This window comes from Palaemon carinicauda, chromosome 2 (genome assembly GCF_036898095.1).
Source record: "Palaemon carinicauda isolate YSFRI2023 chromosome 2, ASM3689809v2, whole genome shotgun sequence".
NCBI lineage: Eukaryota > Metazoa > Arthropoda > Malacostraca > Decapoda > Palaemonidae > Palaemon > Palaemon carinicauda.
Genome location: NC_090726.1, coordinates 196,212,478 through 196,232,029, shown reverse-complemented (window position 1 = coordinate 196,232,029; position 19,552 = coordinate 196,212,478). Strand labels below are relative to the sequence as shown.

At 46.3% G+C, this 19,552-nt stretch overlaps 1 protein-coding gene across 1 annotated transcript in view; it reads left to right on the top strand.

Moving 5' to 3' along the window:
• LOC137629437 (uncharacterized) overlaps positions 1 to 19,552 on the top strand; it is a 319,508-nt gene that overhangs the window by 71,590 nt on the left and 228,366 nt on the right. Inside the window, exons 6-7 of the mRNA XM_068360702.1 lie at positions 7,145 to 7,359; positions 11,126 to 11,300. Of these exons, the coding sequence (XP_068216803.1) occupies positions 7,145 to 7,359; positions 11,126 to 11,300 (390 nt within the window). The remainder of the gene's footprint in view (positions 1 to 7,144; positions 7,360 to 11,125; positions 11,301 to 19,552) is intronic.

Here is a 19,552-nt window from a genome sequence, read left to right as displayed (position 1 = left end):
GTTTCTCATACCAAAATATTGCGATTTAGATAATTGTTCTGGAGATTCCGAAGGAAATTAACTTTTAGTTCATGGGAACATCTATAGAAGACTAGACCAATAAATTACAAGCTTTTTGAGGTTTGATAGTAATGAGCTTCTTTAGTTTTTATCACTATTGATTTGTTTGTTAAATCTAGAAGACTAGTGAGCCTTTACGCAAAGTCAGTGAGTCTAGCCTAACCTGTATTCCGAGCCGTGAATGCTGTCTAAGGTCAAAGAGGGCTTATGAATCCTTGTGCTCTAATTCTATTATTTTTATGGTCGCATGATGTCTATATACATGCCCCTACCCTTCTTACCCAACTGAATAATGATGCCAAAAGGATTGGGAATTTGTTTAGCTTCAAGACTGAAAAAAGGAAAGAGGCCTGGGCAATTGCCATTGACCACCAGGTTACTGTATCTCAATGCCTGTTGAAAGGAAAGAAAATATGAAATTTTTAGTTTGAGGGTATAAGTCGATGTAAAACCAGGTTTCGAGAGAAAGACATTATCAATATCCTGTTAGGATGAAAATTATAAATTTTATAATTGAAATTACATTTTTAAATCCTCCTTTTTCAATATTAAACTTAGCCGATGATCATATAAGCTGTCAGCTCTGCTGCCCGACAGAAAAACCTAAGGACAAAATACGCCAGCGATCGCTATACAGGTGGGGGTGTACATCAACTGCGCCATCTGTCGAGCAGGTACTCAAGTACTCCATGTCAACACAGAACCAATTTTCTCTCTGTCGTGCCACTGGCAAGACCTACTAAATACGCTGTTACTAACTGGATTTGTTTTCACAACTATTTGGTGAAGTACACTATTCTAGTTTTGAGCTTTCGCTATGCAGGGGTTTTATCTTCATCTCAAAACTTGAACTCGTTTTGGATAGATTTAATTATGGTGACAAAGAGAGTATGGACTCTCTTTCACTTTTAAATGGCCGACCCTTCCCTTAGACGGAAGTGTGTTTAGGTTTTTAGTAATTTTGCTTAACACGTTATAGATCTATATATTTTATATCTCTCCGCCTTTATTAGGCCTCTTCGATTAACTTTCCATTTATTATAAACATATAAAAATAAATTTTTATGTTTTGTTTATATGCGACCTTTCCTGATAGTAGGCGGTCCTAACTTGGAACCGAAGTTAATCAACGTTGAGCCCGTTATATCGTATTTAGCCTTTAAGGAATTTAAAACATTTTAAATTTAATGTTTTATGAAAGAATATCTTTGATAGTCTTCGTACTGTTTTCAAAGATGAACTAACGTTTAGTTTTTTTAGACTACGCAGTTGTTGACGTTCAGGACGTTCAACATGCGCTCTATCGTTACGATAGAGAGAGAGTGTTTCACGGTTTCACTTTGCAGTAAGAGTAAATCGATTCTGACGTTTCGTTCATTCTTTCTTAACTTAAATGGTTTAAATTCTAAATTAAAGGAACTTTTTATTTGGAAAACCTTTCAGTTTTTTTCCTTTAGCCAAATAACATGTTTTTTTGACGATTTATAATTGGGCTCTTCTCTCAGGTGCGAAATCAAGAGAGTAAGAGAGAGAGAGATAGAGACGGAGGGAGAGAGAGGAGAAAAAACGTTCCGTTCAAGCGGGTAACGTTGTTCTCGTGTTACTCTCCTCCCTAGTCGCTGTACGGGGAAGAAGGTAAAACGTTTCTAGGGTTTTATTCTTGTCCCCAGGCTATGTGCGGTGAGAGTTTGTAAACGTAGTTTATTTGAACTAGTGTTTAGTCTCTTTCCCAGCCACTGAATTCTTTATCTTTATATATGTTTTCTGTTTTTGCTAGTATTAATGAGCTGCATTATACGACTGTTTTCGCAATTACTACCTTTTAATGAAGGGTAGAATTGCGTGTTTCAGGTAGAAATCAGTAAAAGTTTCGATTTCAGTGAAATAAGTGCAAAACAGAAAATTGAAGTGATAAAGTGATATGCGCAAAGTGTTACAGTGTTGCGTCCGAGGGTTCGTCTGTTCGTGCCTGTCGTTCACCTAGTCCGGGACTTCTTGCAAGCTCCCAAGCCCAGGGGAGAAGTAATGTCGAACGACTTATGGGTTCGTCAGGCCTTGATCAACGAACAGACGTTTCCCTCCGTGGTTTCGGGCGTATCTACCCTAGATCGCCCCACCCACACAAAGACGAGAGAGCCCATTTACTTCTCGTCTGCGGAAGAGCTTTCTCGTAAGAAACCATGGACCAAGGTCTCGCACCTTATTAAGCGCAAGTCGGTCCCTTCCGCGCAAGTCCAACGGCCCAGTTGTAGCCACTGGGTCAGTTCGGACTTGCTGCAGTCTTCCGACGACTGCTCACTTCCTAAGAGAGGCAAAGCGGTACCGCAACAGGCAGTAACACCGTCTGTTGCCGCACCTGCTACTGTAGACCCTAAGTGGTCTTTGCTGCAGACCATGCAGACACAGTTAACATCTTTAATGCAGGAGTATCGTGCGGAGAAGGTTGACGCTGCACCCGTTAGCCTACAACCAACCACGGTTGTGCACTCAGTTGACGCTGAGGCTACCTTCTCCCGCACTCCGGCTGTGAGAGTTCCACCACCCATGCGCAGTGTACCCTGCCAGCCGCACGTTGACGTTCACAGACGCATGGAACCCTCCGTTGACGTTCGCGAGTTACCACAACAACAGGAGGGCGGAGTTAAGTTGCTTTGTTTTGACGCTGTGCGTCAACCTCCGCATTCTAGAGTTGTTTTGACTGCTCAGTATAGACAGTCAAAGCAGTCTCGAGTGAACACTGTATGTCCTCACGCACCTGTTGTGGTTGACAGTTCAGTTGTTGACAGTTCACAGACTGTCAAGCAGTTACATGACGTTGCCTTCTGGTCTGCTACTAATGCACCAGTGCTGTATGTCCTCACGCACCTGTTGTGGTTGACAGTTCAGTAATTGACAGTTCACAGACTGTCAAGCAGTTACATGACGTTGCCTTCTGGTCTGCTACTAATGCACCAGTGAGAGACTCACTGAGATAACCTAGCTTTTATCGGACAAGGTTCCTGTAGATGAGAAAGTGCTGTTCTCCCTCCTACTGATATTCCTTTGAGGACTCTGTCATTTGGAGAGGAGCCTTAAGCTGCTTAGCCTCCTAAGGACTTTAATTAAATCATGATATTTTTTTAAGGATCTTCGTCCGGATCTTGTAACTGCTGCTCCTCGTTCGCCTAAACGTCAGAGCTTACACTAGGCCTAGCTACTTCGAAGCCGTTGTTGTTAAGCTAGTGCTCTCTCGCTCTCCTAGAGAGCGTTACGTTGGCTAGGCGACTGGTTTTTGCACCAGGAGGAGTTTTAGGTATACAGCCTTTGATCTCCCTTCTTTTAAACTGGCTTATAGAGCGAGAGTCTGATAGGACACGAGAGAAGTTCTCGGCTTGGGAGTTCATGCCTCTGCCCAGATAGACTTCTCAATTCTGGTAGACTCGCCCTGGCGCCTAGCCAGGAGACGCTCCAAGTTGTTTACAGGTCAACTTCTCAACTTTTGTCGAGCCTTTGAAGTTTTGCTGTTCTATTATGTCACACATAACAAGGCTTCCAGGGATGGTAAATGGTTCCGCCTCAGTCGCTAACCCCGTCTGTTGCCACACCTGCTCCCGTAGACCCTAATGGGCTTTGCTGCAAGACATGCAGTCCAAGCTTGTGTCCTTGATAGAGGACTTAAATGCGGAGAAGAACCTTCTGGCCAACAACCTTCCAACCGGTTGGTTGTGCGCCCTGTTGACGCTGAGGTATCCTACTCGCGTCTGCCAGTTGAGGTGGTTCCTCCACCGATGCGACCCAGTGTGGGTTGCCAGTCGCACGTTGACGTTAAGCGACGCTCGGAGGTGGTTGTTGACGTTCAGTGTGTCACTAGGAAGACGTTCAACAACCAGCAGAGGTGACTTGTTGTGACGCAGTGCGTCAACCTCAGCAACCCGGTAGGGTGTTGACTGCACAACCCAGACAGTCTAGACAGTTCGGGTTGACGCTGTACTTCCTCGCGCACCCATGGTTGTTGACAGTTCACAGACTGTGCAGCAGTGCCATGATATTGCGTCCGGCTCCGTCACGCATCCACCAGTGCGACCGGATTCAGCGAGTCAGACGTTGCCCACTCCGTTGCCGTTTCCTCATCAGATTCGGATGAGGAACCCTCTGATGAGGACGTTGCTGAACAAGACGATCAACCCTCAGCCCTGCTATCCATCCAGAAGATGCTGAAGAAGGAACGCTGCCCAGTCAGGCTGTGGATGAGTCTGGTAGGGACACTGTCATCCGTGGATCAATTTGTGTCACTAGGAAGACTACACCTCCGTCCTCTTCTATACCATCTAGCTTTTCACTGGAAAAAGGACAAGACGCTAGAAGCGGTCTCGATCCCGGTTTCCGGAAAGATAAAGTCTTGTCTGACTTGGTGAAAGGACTATATCAACCTTAGAGAGGGTCTTCCCCTGACTGTTCAGACTCCCAACCACGTTCTCTTCTCGGACGCATCGGATGTAGGCTGGGGTGCGACATTAGACGGTAGGGAATGCTCGGGATTATGGAACTCGAATCAAAGGACAATGCATTTCAACTGCAAGGAGCTACTGGCAGTACGTCTGACCTGGAAAAGCTTCAGGTCTCTCCTTCAAGGCAAAGTGGTGGAGGTGAACTCGGACAACACCACGGCTTTGGCGTACATCTCCAAGCAAGGAGGGACCTACTCTCTGACATTGTACGAGATCGCAAGGGACCTCCTCACCTGGTCAAAAGGTCTAGACATTTCACTAGTTACGAGGTTCATCCAAGGCAACTTGAATGTCATGGCAGATTGTCTCAGTCGGAAGGGACAAATAATTCCAACAGAATGGACCCTCCACAAGGATGTATGCAAGAGACTTTGGGCCACCTGGGGCCAGCCAACCATAGATCTCTTCGCAACCTCGATGACCAAGAGGCTCCCAATATTTTGCTCACCAATCCCGGACCCAGCAGCAGTTCATATAGATGCCTTTCTACTAGATTGGTCACATCTAGATCTATATGCATTCCCTCCGTTCAAGATTGTCAACAAGGTACTGCAGAAGTTCGCCTCTCACGAAGGGACAAGGTTGACGCTAGTTGCTTCCCTCTGGCCCACGGGAGAATGGCTCACCGAGGTACTTCGATGGCTAGTAGACGTTCCCAGAACACTTCCCCTAAGGGTGGACCTTCTACGTCAGCCACGCGTAAAGAAGGTACACCAAGGCCTCCACGCTCTTCGTCTGACTGCCTTCAGACTATCGAAAGACTCTCGAGAGCTAGAGGCTTTTCGAAGGAGGCAGCCAGAGCGATTGCTAGAGCAAGGAGAACATCCACCCTTAGAGTCTACCAATCGAAGTGGGAAATCTTCCGAAACTGGTGCAAGTCAGTATCCGTATCCTCGACCAGTACCTCTGTAACTCGAATAGCTGACTTTCTCTTATTTCTGAGGAAAGAACGATCTCTTTCAGCTCCCACTATCAAGGGTTACAGAAGCATGTTGGCATCAGTCTTCCGTCACAGAGGCTTAGATCTTTCCAACAATAAAGATCTACAGGACCTCCTTAAGTCTTTTGAGACCACGAAGGAGCGTCGTTTGGTTACACCTGGTTGGAATTTAGACGTGGTACTAAGATTCCTTATGTCAGACAGGTTCGAATCGCTACAATCAGCCTCCCTGAAAGATCTCACCTTAAAGACTCTTTTCCTGATATGCTTAGCCACAGCTAAAAGAGTCAGTGAGATTCATGCCTTCAGCAAGAACATCGGATTCTCATCCGAAACGGCTACATGTTCTACAACTTGGTTTTCTAGCCAAACACGAGCTGCCTTCTCGGCCTTGACCAATATCGTTCGATATTCCAAACTTATCGTATGGTTGGAAATGAACTAGAAAGAGTCTTATGTCCTGTAAGAGCTCTTAAGTTCTATTTAAAACCTTTACGAGGCCCGTCTGAAGCTTTATGGTGTTCAGTTAAGAATCCATCTTTGCCTATGTCAAAGAATGCTTTATCCTATTTTATCAGACTGTTAATACGAGAAGCTCATTCCCATCTGAATGAGGAAGACCAAGCTTTGCTGAAGGTAAGGACACACGAAGTTAGAGCTGTCGCAACTTCCGTGGCCTTTAAACAAAATAGATCTCTGCAAAGTATAATCGACGCAACCTATTGGAAAAGCAAATCAGTGTTCGCGTCTTTTTATCTTAAGAATGTCCAGTCTCTTTACGAGAACTGCTACCCTCTGGGACCATTCGTAGCAACGAGTGCAGTAGTGGGTGAGGGCTCAACCACTACAATTCCCTAATTCCATAACCTTTTTAATCTTTCTCTTGAAATGTTTTATTATTGTTTTTGGGTTGTCCGGAAGGCTAAGAAGCCTTTCGCATCCTACTTGATTTGGCGGGTGGTCAAAGTCATTTCTTGAGAAGCGCCTAGATTAGAGGTTTTGATGAGGTCCTTTAGTATGGGTTGCAACCCTTCATACTTCAGCTCCTAGGAGTCGCTCAGCATCCTATGAGGATCGCGAGGCTCAGTAAGGAAGACGTACTTGAAAAGGCAGAGTAATTGTTCAAGTCGACTTCCTTACCAGGTACTTATTTATTTTATGTTTGTTATTTTGAATAACTGCTAAAATGAAATACAAAATACTTAGCTCATAATAATGTCAACATATAATGCTGGTCTCTACCCACCCCCCTGGGTGTGAATCAGCTTATATGATCACCGGCTAAGTTTAATATTGAAAAATGTTTTTTTTTATTAATAAAATAAATTTTTGAATATACTTACCCGGTGATCATATATTAAAGGACCCTCCCTTCCTCCCCAATAGAGACCCAGTGGGCCGAGGAGAAAATTGGTTCTGTGTTGACATGGAGTACTTGAGTACCTGCTCGACAGATGGCGCAGTTGATGTACACCCCCACCTGTATAGCGATCGCTGGCGTATTTTGTCCTTAGGTTTTTCTGTCGGGCAGCAGAGCTGACAGCTTATATGATCACCGGGTAAGTATATTCAAAAATTTATTTTATTAATAAAAATAACATATTTTAAACATAGTCTAACTGCATATTAATACTAATGTTTTAATTTATTCTTCAAGACTCAAAAATTTGTCCATCTGGGTATGGAGCCTCGGGTACTAGATGCTTGTCCCTAGGACAGTACGAACATACGCATAAAGAAGCAGAATCCATTTGCAAAAATCGTTTTGGTCAGCTCTTTGAGCCACGAACACTCTTGGACCTACAAAGCATTAATGAATTAACCTCAGAGTACAGCTGGAATTATAACTTGAGGGTTGGGATAACATATAAGGTAAGGTTTTTCTTTAAGATTTTTTAATGTGTAAATTCCTCATAGGCTTCTAGCATATCTTGTTCTGCTGATTCTGTGGGTTCAGTAATTCAGTAACTATTTCTGTAAAAAGATATGATAAGGCATTGTTGTTTTTGCATCATTATTTAAATTTTTATTTTCTGAATCCAGTCCTAGCTCTGGTGGCTATTGTTTTCAGGGTTATTTATTTCCAATTCTATCCAATATATTTTGATTTAATGATTTTTGTTTCCAGAACTAAGTTTATTTTACTTTAAAGGGGTTTAGAACTTTGTTCTTTTTTTTTTGTCTTAAGTATTTTTTTTTCTTATAAAGTCACCCTCTTTCTTCAAGCATTGCTATACTTCGAAATTTTTTGTCTTCTGTTGTACGTACTTGATACCTAATCGTAGAGTCATACCTCTCTTCATGAAAGAATCTGCTTATGAAATTTTCACACTATGAAATGAGATCCGAAGATTTTTATGACTCATTGAAAAAAAAATTTCAAGTTAAGAAAGAAAAGAGATTTGCCTGCCAGGCCAAGAATAAAATAAGTTATTTCCACAATAAAAAATTTATCTCTCTATGGTAGGGGTTAACTATAATAGTATAGTACATACATACATACATATACCAAGGCACTTTCTCCAATTTTGGTGGGTAGCCGACATCGAACAAATGAAACAAAAAAAGAGACCTCTCCTCACTACGTTCCTCCCAGCCTGACATATAGTACATATGGTACTGTATATTTTGTATATGTACAGTATTGTACTGTATGTGTTGTATTATTTTCCATTTATTATTGCATTATGTTCTAATAACTACTCAATTTACAGGTATTAACAGTTTAGACATATTGAGTTGTTCAAATGTACAGTATTTGGCTGTACAGTACTTCATTGTGGTTATGTTTTAGCTTTATTATAAAATTTAATGTTTTTTTTTTGTAGGGATTGGAATGAATTAGGCAATTTACATGAAAAATACGACTCAACAAAATTTTCACGAAACGAAAGCCACTCCAGAATGAATTAATTTTATGTTGTGAGGCATTACTGTACTTGTCTTGTGTCATTATTTTTTTTTAATGCTTTTAGTTCACTTCCAATTTTGTTTTGCTTGATATTAGTCTGATAGGCCTGTTTTCTGCCCACACATATCGAGTACTTTTGAGCTCAAAGTAGCTATGCAGACTATATGGGAGAGAGACCTGGAACACACTACAGTACAGTATATCTCAAGTACAGTATAGTGTACTGTATCCAAATTATATCTTAAGTAAGGTACAGTGTACAGTACTGTACTTAAAGTATATTTTTTGTAAAGTACAGTATACATAAATTACCGTATATCTAATGTAAAGAAAAATTACTGAAGGGTCCATAATAAAGCAATTTTTAAATGAAAAATTAAGCAGTATACCTTTTTGATAAATGGAATCCAGTCAGGCCTCCATTATCGCGGGTTCCGATATAGCGGTTTCAGTATTCCATTGTACAGAGATCTGCATAATCTTTTAGATAAAGCTTTGATTTCTCACGGTTAAGACTGCTATATTTAGCCAGACGTTTTCAAATCACCCGCTCTTCTTTGCACCCAGTCTTTGCTCTGTATCCCTCCCTCCACAATGCAGATCAGGTCTTCAATTTACAAACATTCTGAGATACAAATGCAAATCCAACTAAAAACAAAAAAGAAAACATTAGGAAATACTGGAATAAAACAATATTTTATCTTTCAATGCAGTAAGCAAAACAAAATTTTTATTATTATTATTATTACTTGCTAAGCTACAACCCTCGTTGGAAAAGCAGGATGCTATAAGCCCAGGGGCTCCAACAGGGAAAGTAGCTCAGTATGGAAAGGAAACAAAGAAAACTAAAATATTTAAAGTACAGTAATAATATAAAAATAAATATATATAATATAACAACTGTAACAAAACAATAGGAAGAGAAATTTGATAGATTAATGTGCCCGAGTGGACCCTCAAGCAAGAGAACTCTAACCCAAGACAGTGGAAGACCATGGTACAGAAGCTGTGGCACTATCCAAGACTAGAGAACAGTGGTTTGATTTTGGAGTGTCCTTCTCCTAGAAGAGCTGCTTACCATAGGTAAAGAGTCTCTTCTACCCTTACCCAGAGGAAAGTGGTCACTGAACAATTACAGTGCCGTAGTTAACCCAATGGGAGAAGAAGACTTATTTGGTAATCTCAGTGTTGTCAGGTGTATGAGGACAGAGGAGAATCTGTAAAGAATAGGCCAGACTATTCAGTGTATGTGTAGGCAAAGAGAAAATGAACCATAACTAGAGTAATGTAATACTGTCTGGCCACCCAAAGGACCCCATAACTCTCTAGAGGTAGTATCTCAACGGGTGGCTGATATTTATTTTATATGAAACGGGACTATTTGCTGACTTTTGTAGATTGAAATCGTAGGGGTGGGAGTCAGGTTAGGCCTACCCTCGGCCAAAATTTAACAAAATTCAATTGACAAACAACTCAAGAACACAAACAGCTTCTTTACTAAAGGTCCCTCATGAATGGCAGAGGCAAGGGACAGTGACATTGCCATAGCAAGCAGGACAATGCCCTAGAGACTGACCATATATTATATGATCAGCGCCCAAGCTTCCTCTCCACCCAAGCTAGGACCAGGCTCCCCCAAACCCCCCAACCTTAGCTCACAAGGATGGTAAGGTTACAGAAACTAATGGCACTAACAAGTCTGAGCGGGACTCGAACCCCCGGCTGGCAAACACCAGACAGAGACGTCACCAATCAGGCCAAGACAACCTTTATATGATGATATTTTACTGTATGCACTTAAAACTTGTTTTTTTGTTTTTTTTTGTTATTCTAAAATGCTTATAATTTATCATGCAGGAAGGAATGAAATATTACTAAAGGGAAATAATAAATTGAAAATGATTGGATAAAAATGACGAAAGAAAGAAAAATAAATTAAAAGGTTAATAGATTAAAATTTAATGTAAAGAGAGGGTAGAGGGAAATCATATTAAAGTAGAAATTAATCATAACTAAATTATCTATAATATTCAACTTAATAGAAAGTGAATAGTTAAATGGGAAAGATTTGGAATTAGTTGGTTATGGGAGCTAGAGTTCATTGAACCAAGGGCACCCATAGTACTTTTTTTTCTGGGTGTGTATGTTATGTAACACACACACACACACACACACGCGGTGACAGAAGACTGACTGTACTTCTTCAAGGGGGAAGTGCTGAAAAAGTGTGCCTCAGATCAATAAGTAATATGACTTACTTTGAGCATCAACTCTTCCCCAAAATATTTGCCCCTCTAACCCCAGCCCCTTTTGGGGACATTTTAAATTAAGCCTGGCACACAAATTATGAAACATGTGACTTTTGGCATATAGATGAATAAATTTCCTTTTGATTGATATATAATTTAACAAATTTTTGTGAAATTTCCATATGCTTAGATGATAAAAGAGAATATAGCCGGTAATAACTGGATGGTGCTCAAAGGGTTGATAACGACTGTAAGATTTGTCTCATTCCAAGTGATCTTTTATATCGGCTTTTACTCTCTTCAAGAATTTCTACACCCTGCAAACTGACTTATGCATGTATGATTTCATTTCGCAGATAGATATTTCCTTGTACATTTTATTATGTTTTCAACATAGTTTAAGATCATAATGCAGATTCAAAGACTGGAAATTATTTTTGTCTAGTTCTGATTGTGTCATTTATATTTCTGTAATTAGGATAATGCATGGAGATTTACATCAGATGGGGCCCAGATTCCTGCTGATATGTGGAGTGATAATTTCCCTCTGATGCATTTAAACAAAACTTGTGGCCTGTACAATGCAACAACAAAGAAGCTCAGTAATGTTGACTGCAATGATCTTCATCACTACATATGCATTTACAAATCAAGTAAGTTGTTCGGAGCCTTAGTTTTTTTCATAATTAACTATTATATTGCAATTATGTCAAAACATTCTTTTCCATGTTACACTTATGTTCTAACACCTTTCAGTATCTCCTAAAAGTAATTTGAATTATTGGCAACAAAAACCTTTTAGAAAGAAAAAAAGGAAAAGTTATGTTGATAAGTTATGTTCATATTTTCCTTACCTGGTTAAACAAAAGTAGAAAATTTTCAGTTGTTCCGTAACCGAAATACAAACCACGCTATTTACAAAGGGTATTACTTTTAGCGTAGCTGAAATGGCGAGCCATTAGAATTTAACGAGGGTGTATTACCCCCGCGCTAGTTAGCGGGGGGGTAGGGGAGTGGTAGCTAGCTACCCCTCCTCCCCCTCACACACAGGTGAATACTCACTTTCACTTTTGGCTCGGACTGTGACAGACGTCTCTGTCTTGGTCCTCGCTTGGCAGCCATTGTCTGTTTTGTCTTTACTTAATCGCTTACTTTTCTTTTACTCAATATATATGTAAACATGTTTTCATGTTTGTATATATATTTGAGTATAGAAATAAGTAAGTTTCCTTTTCAGATGTGTGTGTGTAGTGTACGATATCTACGTGGAGGCCTCGGCAGTTAGGCCACCCCGGCCTAATTTTATGGGTTGCGATCGAGTTTGACTTCGGTCTTTCTCTCTCTCTCTCTCTTGAGGTCGTTCACCCTTTTACTATGTTTTACTACGCCCTTGTAGCTTCCTTCCCGTGTGGGTGGGGTTGCTACGCCGTACATTTTGTCTCAATTAGTTTATGAATCTAATTGTAGTTGTTAATTTTTCAGCTTGTAGAACGATTCCTTTCGGGGTTTTCGTTTTTTCTTTAGTGTTCATTCATTTTTAAATTACTTAATTACATAGTTACATAATTATAATTGTTATAATTCTGTTTTGGTTACAGCTCTCCTTCCGCGAGTGTAAGTGGTTGTGAGGGCACGTGCCTGTTGTGTAATTCTTGTTCCTTTTCCTCGGGATTCCTCTTCGGAGCCTTCCCGGGGGAATGAATGTGTACTAATATTATTTGTTTTATTTTTTTACAGTTACCGATCTAGTTCGTTTCTGTAATATAGCAACGGTGTGAGCTGTCTGGTTGAGTCCTGGGGATTCGGCTGTTGCTGCCTCCCCCCCCTTGTATTGTCGTCAGGGGCGTGTCTCCTTCTACTGGTAGTACTCCCGTGTCGACGGACAGCTCTCCAGTTCATTTTAGAACAGTCAGGAGGCTTGCCTCCTTGGGCGGATAACTTTCCTTCCGAGGGAAGTTTTTTTCCTGTCCAGGCTTGAGCTTTTCCTCTTTTGGGGGGTTCTTCTCTTGCCTTTTTTTCGTGCGACTATGCTCTTGGTGCTGAGCGGTCGCACCTGCAGTTTCGCTCAAGGGGCTGGGCAACTGCAGGAGCTCCTCTTCGGAGGATTGCCCCTCTTAGGTCACTGGCTGACCAGTCTCTTCCACGAAGTGTTTCTCTTTCGTTCGCGAGAGAGTACACTCATAGAGACTCCTCTTCGGAGGTTTCTTCTGTTGCTGTTGCTGTTGGCCTCCCTCGCCGTAAGACCCTCCGTCCGCCTCGTCGTAAGGGCCTCTCATCTCCCTATAAGGGTGCTTGAGGCGCCTTTTTGAATCTCCGTTTGCAGCCTACAACTTCTTTTTCTCGATCTTCCGTCTTGGTGCAGATGGACAGCAGTCTAATCTCGTCTTCCGACGGGCAACGGTCTTCCCGACGGACAACGGTCTTCCCGACGGACAGCGGTCTTCCGACGGACATCAGTCTCCCGGCGGACAACGATCCCTTCGGGGCAAAGGGTTGCCCCCACGGGGGTTCTTCCCTTGCGTGTCAGGGTTTCCCTGCGCGCCCTTCTGTTCGTCAGCGCTCTCCTGTTCGTCAGCGCTTTCAAGATGATCTTCCCTGTGGTTCCTGTTACGTGCCCTGTGCGCCCACGTTCGCCCTCGCGATCTAGAACTTCGGTTCAGGTCGGGGTCAAGGACTCTTCTTCTTTGCGCAGGCTTCCACGCGTAGCCTTCTGCTCGTCAGCGATCATCAGCTCGTCAGCGATCATCAGCTCGTCAGCGATCATCAGCTCGCCAGCGATCGTCAGCTCGTCAGCGATCATCAGCTCGCCAGCGATCGTCAGCTCGTCAGCGATCATCAGCTCGCCAGCGATCGTCAGCTCGTCAGCGATCATCAGCTCGCCAGCGATCTCCAGATCGCCCACGTGTGTTACAGCTGGCACGCCAACGTTCTCCAACACTTCTGAAGGAACATGGTTCGCCAGCTACTAGCTCAACTGCGGATGCTGATCGCCATCGCGCGACCCTCAACTGCAGATGCTGACCGCCATCGCGCGACCCTCAACTGCAGATGCTGACCGCCATCGCGCGACCCTCAACTGCAGATGCTGACCGCCATCGCGCGACCCTCAACTGCAGATGCTGACCGCCATCGCGCGACCCTCAACTGCAGATGCTGACCGCCATCGCGCGACCCTCAACTGCAGATGCTGACCGCCATCGCGCGACCCTCAACTGCAGATGCTGACCGCCATCGCGCGACCCTCAACTGCAGATGCTGACCGCCATCGCGCGACCCTCAACTGCAGATGCTGACCGCCATCGCGCGACCCTCAACTGCAGATGCTGACCGCCATCGCGCGACCCTCAACTGCAGATGCTGACCGCCATCGCGCGACCCTCAACTGCAGATGCTGCTCGCCATCGCACAACCCTGAACGATTGCCCGCTTACGCATGCTGCTCCTCATCGCACCACCCTGAACGATCGCCCTCCTGCAGATGCTGATCACCATCGCACCCTTTCACGCGATCATTCACCTGCGCATGCTGCTCGCCATCGCACAACCCTGAACGATTGCCCGCTTACGCATGCTGCTCCTCATCGCACAACCCTGAACGATCGCCCTCCTGCAGATGCTGATCACCATCGCACCCTTTCACGCGATCATTCACCTGCGCATGCTGCTCGCCATCGCACAACCCTGCACGATAGCCCGCTTACGCATGCTGCTCCTCATCGCACCACCCTGAACGATCGCCCTCCTGCAGATGCTGATCACCATCGCACCCTTTCACGCGATCATTCACCTGCGCATGCTGCTCGCCATCGCACAACCCTGCACGATAGCCCGCTTACGCATGCTGCTCCTCATCGCACAACCCTGAACGCTCGCCCTCTTGCGGATGCTGATCACCATCGCACCCTATCACGCGATCATTCACCTACACATGCTGCTCGCCATCGCTTACCGCCAGCGATCTTCTTCACCTACGCGGCAGCACGATCCCTCGCCGTCACGCCCATTCCCCTGCGCGCCCGCGCGATCGCTCGCCTGCGCGCCCGCGCGATCGCTCGCCTGCGCGCCCGCGCGATCGCTCGCCGGCGCGCCCGCGCGATCGCTCGCCTGCGCGCCCGCGCGATCGCTCGCCTGCGCGCCCTCGCGACCGCTCGCCTGCGCGCCCGCGCGACCACTCGCCTGTGCGCCCGCGCGACCATTCGCCTTTGCGCGACCGTTCGCCCTCGCGCGACCGTAGTTCGCGGCGAATTCCACAGCCGGTGGTAGCAGCAGGGACGCGTGCTCCTAGGCGGCACTCGGGATCACCTCCATCCAAGCACAGGTTGGTAGTGCAGGACGAAGACAGGTCAGTACAGCATTCTTCCCACCTTCTTTTCAGGCAGGAACCGTCGTGTCCTCTCCAAAGGATCGCCCGATCCCTTTCACCTTAGCGAGGATTTCGGACTCTGTGTCCTTGGAGCAGCAGACATGGTTTGATCCGCTGGCACGGGCGTTAATGAGGGTTATGAAACCAGCACTCACCGGCCAGGGTAACAAACCAGCGGCTGTCTCTCCTACGCTGAAGAGAAAGAGAGGAGTGGACTTCGTGGTGACTTCCCCCAGGGCGAAGTTGGTTCCCAAGAGGTCGGTCTCGAGGGTCCCCTCTCCTGCACGAGTACTCTCTCCTTCTCCCGCCCTGGAAGGATTTTTGGCGGGGGGGCTTTCCGTTGAAGATTTCTCCATCGGACAAGGGGTGACTGCTTACCTCTTCCTCTGGGAGCTTACCAGGTTCTTTCCCTCCTCGGTTACGGCCCGAGGTTTGGTTCAAGGAAGCTACAGGAAGATTAAGGGTACTTTCCTCCTCTCGAGCTCAGGCACCTTGGCCTTTCGTCGTTAAGTATCTACTTGCGGACAAGCTCGATGTTTTACCATCTGGACGCACTGACTGAAGGCTTCCTTCGGGTGTCTCATCTGTGGAGGTCAACGACCTCAGACACCCTTCCATCCTTGAGAAGAGTTTTGTCTTTGCCCAAGGACAGAGACTTAAACATCTGCTGTGCGGAGTAAATCGACTTCCGGTTTCACTCCTCCAAGGCGCTTTCTTCCAGACTCTGCAGGGCTCCAGCTCCCTTTTCTTTCAACCACGTCGGCCTAAGTTATCGGCTACGACAACTGGGACAAGGTGTCCAATTGCAGTTTCCTCCTGTCAGGAACAGATGGCACGGGAGACTCCCCCGGGGGGGCATAGTCCTAAAAGGAGTTCACGAACTCTAGGATTGCAGGTTTTTTCGCTGGGAGGATGCTTAAGGTTACTCATCCGAATGACAGCTTCCCGATGCCCATTCCCGCACAATCTCTGTGAGTAGCCAAGGATATCGCGCCTGCCGTCTCTGTCAGCGAATTCAGTGTCTCTGAACCTCTATGCCATAGCATCAGCAGAGTTGCCCGGTTGGGCAGAATGATCCATACCTTAGGCGAAGGTCTTCCTTAGGATCATCGACGGCTTCACCCCCGGCCCCCTCAGTCGATCCTTTCTTGTAAGGAAGGATCTGAGAGGGGATGTCCATAGTCGACCTCTCAGCCCTGATCAAGTTTGTCGAACAAACTTCGGCCAGCGTAGACCAGCAGAATCGATCAGACTGGTAACGAGGCGACAGGACTCCTTTAACCCTGGATCGGAAGGACGGGTACTTTCAGTTTCCATTCCATCCATCTTCCAGGGTGCTCGTCGAATTCAGCCTAAACTGCAAGTATTCCTGCTTATGATGCAGTGTGGCTATCCCGCCGTGGCATAGCAGGTTTGTTTCCCCAGAGAACTCTCCCTGCCTTCCTCTTGGCCGCTCAGGTGCAGACTTCCGCCTCCTCTGCTGTTTGGAGGGCTGGTCAACTCCGGTAGGCTCGGGTTTCGACCTTCTTCAGCGCCGGGAAAAGCTTCCGAATGCTGACCATGAGTGTGGGCTCATGGTATTTTGCTTGGAGCCTTCTCTTCCTCTGCCTCAACATCTGGAGTATCTGGCCATGATATTGAGTCAAGCGCCTTACCACGTTGGAAACCCCGCTTCTCGTCCGTCCAGCGAGGTTAAGCAACGTCGGCACTTGGATGGGTGACCACCTGGGGACGCCAGATTCTGTTACCACATCCTCCGAGCCTTCCTTTCGGTTGACTGTGGCAAGACTGAGGAGAGTCGCAGTACCTGTTCTCAGTCAAGCAGAGTTTTCAGCCCTACCTTGGAACGTTTCCTAGTTCTTCTTTCCTCATTGACCCGTTTATAGTCCGAACGGTCGCCTCAGGATAAGTTCCATGTGGGGCGATCCAAGTTCCGGTGGCTTCAGGCAATGTTTAACCGGACTCCCTGGCCCTATGGGACCAGCGGAACTATTAAACCTGCAATGGGTGTTGACCTATGGAGCCTCTTGATGGTAGTGGATATTCTCGTCCTTTCCCCACATTCTTGATGCGGTTCTCGGACTCGTCAAAGGAAAGGGGGGGGGGCATGTTCCGGTCCAGGCCTATGGTCAAGACCTGAAGGATACCTCTCCATCATTCAGGCAGGCTTAAGGGCCTTAGTCTGGCCCCTCTTCAGTCCTACCGCTCCTGCCAAGTCGCCCCGTTGCGTGTCGACTTCATGCTAACCAGCAGGGGACGCATTTTCACACCTTCACATCTTGCAGTAGAGATACCGGGATGATTGAGATTCTCTCAATTCCACCATCGGCTCTCTCATTCCAGGCAGGGGAATGTTTCTCTCAGACTATCCAAGCAGAGCCTCATAGAGAGAGTGTACCTAGGGGTCTTTGACCTTGGGTAACCAGCAAGTGCTGATCTGGGGGACCTGATCGCGACAGCTTGGAACCTCAAGCTTCCGCTAGTTTTCCCCCCAGTCTCAGACCCCGAGACTCTGGCAAGATGCATTCCGGTGATGGTGGGACAACTTCGACGCCTGCGTCTTCCCTCCTTTTTGTCTGCGGACAATGGGTCTCAACAAAACCAGGTTGTCTGTCAACCTTTCAATGGGAGAGCTCCACTGGGACTATGCGCAGAACGGTTTCTGGACCCTCTGCTTCCCCTGACGGAACTCCCGGGAGAGCTTCTCCCACGGCGCAGGCTACTCAAGCAACCACACTGCGACATCTCTCCCGAACCGGGGCGTCGCTTCGGCTTCATGCCTGGAGACACTACGCTTCCTCCTCTAGAAGAGACAACCCGCTACAGTCGCGGTACGGAGGTCGCGTCATCTGCGATAGTCATCCACAGGGGTCTCCCAGGCAAAGTGAAGAGTCTAAGGTGGTTGGTGCCGTGGGAGATATACCTCTTCCCGTGAGGCCTCTTCTCCAGCAATAACGGTCTTATTGCCTTTCGGCGGGAGGAAACTCCTTTCCGCTCTTGGCAATGAAGCCTGTCGCTCAGCCTTTCCCTGACCTTCAGGCTTAAAGGAATAACTTTTTCCTGCCCGCTGGATCTATTCTCGCTCATGCGAAGCTACGATCGTCCCTGCCCTAGTCGGAGGAAGACCTCCAACTTGGAGCATGGCTCGGACTTTTAGTCCTTTAAGAGATCTTCTCAAGACCCTTTTACGACAGGCCTCGGATTGTATTCCGCCTTGGGTCTTCTGCTCACTCTGGCCACGGCCAGTGTGTAAGCAATCTTCTTGGTCTCTTACTACTCCCCCCCTTTCTAAGGAAGAGGGGAAGGCAACATTCAGGCTCGCTCCTGAGTTGTTGGCTAGACTCAGAATCTGAGGGTCCCGACCCTTCGGTCCGATTCATTCAAGATTTTGAGTCTCCATTCTGTGTCTGATGTCCCAAGACCTTCTCTTTCTTGCCAGTACAGGAATCGAGAGGTTAGCGCTGGGAACAGCTGCAGTTTGGCCTCAGTTGCAGCCGATTTGGGAACACAAGGAGGACATGGGGGGAGAGTCACCAGTATACCTCTTCAGCCCGGACTCAAGGACATTCATCTCGACCTGTCTTCAGACCCTCCCCCGTCACGTCGCCCTACAGCACGATGTTGGATACATCGCAACGTCCCTCGCCTTCGAGTAATACTACTCTGTGACGCAGGTGCTACAAGCTGGAGTCTGGAAGCGTCTGATGACCTTCGCAGCCCGCTTCCTGCAGGGCGTGACCCACAGGAGTCTCGATACGTTTTCTATCGCTCTGTGGTGGCTACACAACAGCTGGTCTAACCTCAGGCTCCTTTTTGGACAGGTAGCAGAAGGTTGAGGGCATTGTTATCAGGTTTTAGTCTGCATGAACGAAAGAAGTATGTCTGGCCCTTACTTCTTTCTTCATCATCCCCTCTACGGGGAAGCAGCATCCTGGTCTCTGCATAGCTGACCTCGAACCTCTGCAGGTAAACCATGCTTCCTTGTGTTCCGAGTATTGAGTCAATACTGTCGCGTCCCCCATACCCTGACGAGGTGGTATTGGGAACGTCCTAACCCAGAGTTCCTTCTGGAACTCCAGGTCAACTGCCTAAGACGGGTCACACTTCTTCCTTCACACACAAGCTTACGTAGGCCACATGGTTCCTTGCGGTGCAAGGAACTTGTGAGGTGCAGGGACTCCTTTTCTCGAGTGCGACTCACTCGGATTCTGAGTCCCCGGGTAAAGCCAAAGCCAGTATGGCTGGGGACTTTCCACCCTTCCTAAGGGATAAGTCACCCTTTGTAAATAGCGTGGTTTGTATTTCGGTTACGGAACAAATGACAAATTCGAAGATAATTTGTATTTTTCCTAACCATACAAACCTTAGCTATTTACACATATTTGCCCGCCAGCCCTGTCCCCCAAGACAAGTCCTACCTCTAAGTGAAAGTGAGTATTCACCTGTGTGTGAGGGGGAGGAGGGGTAGCTAGCTACCACTCCCCTACCCCCCCGCTAACTAGCGCGGGGGTAATACACCCTCGTTAAATTCTAATGGCTCGC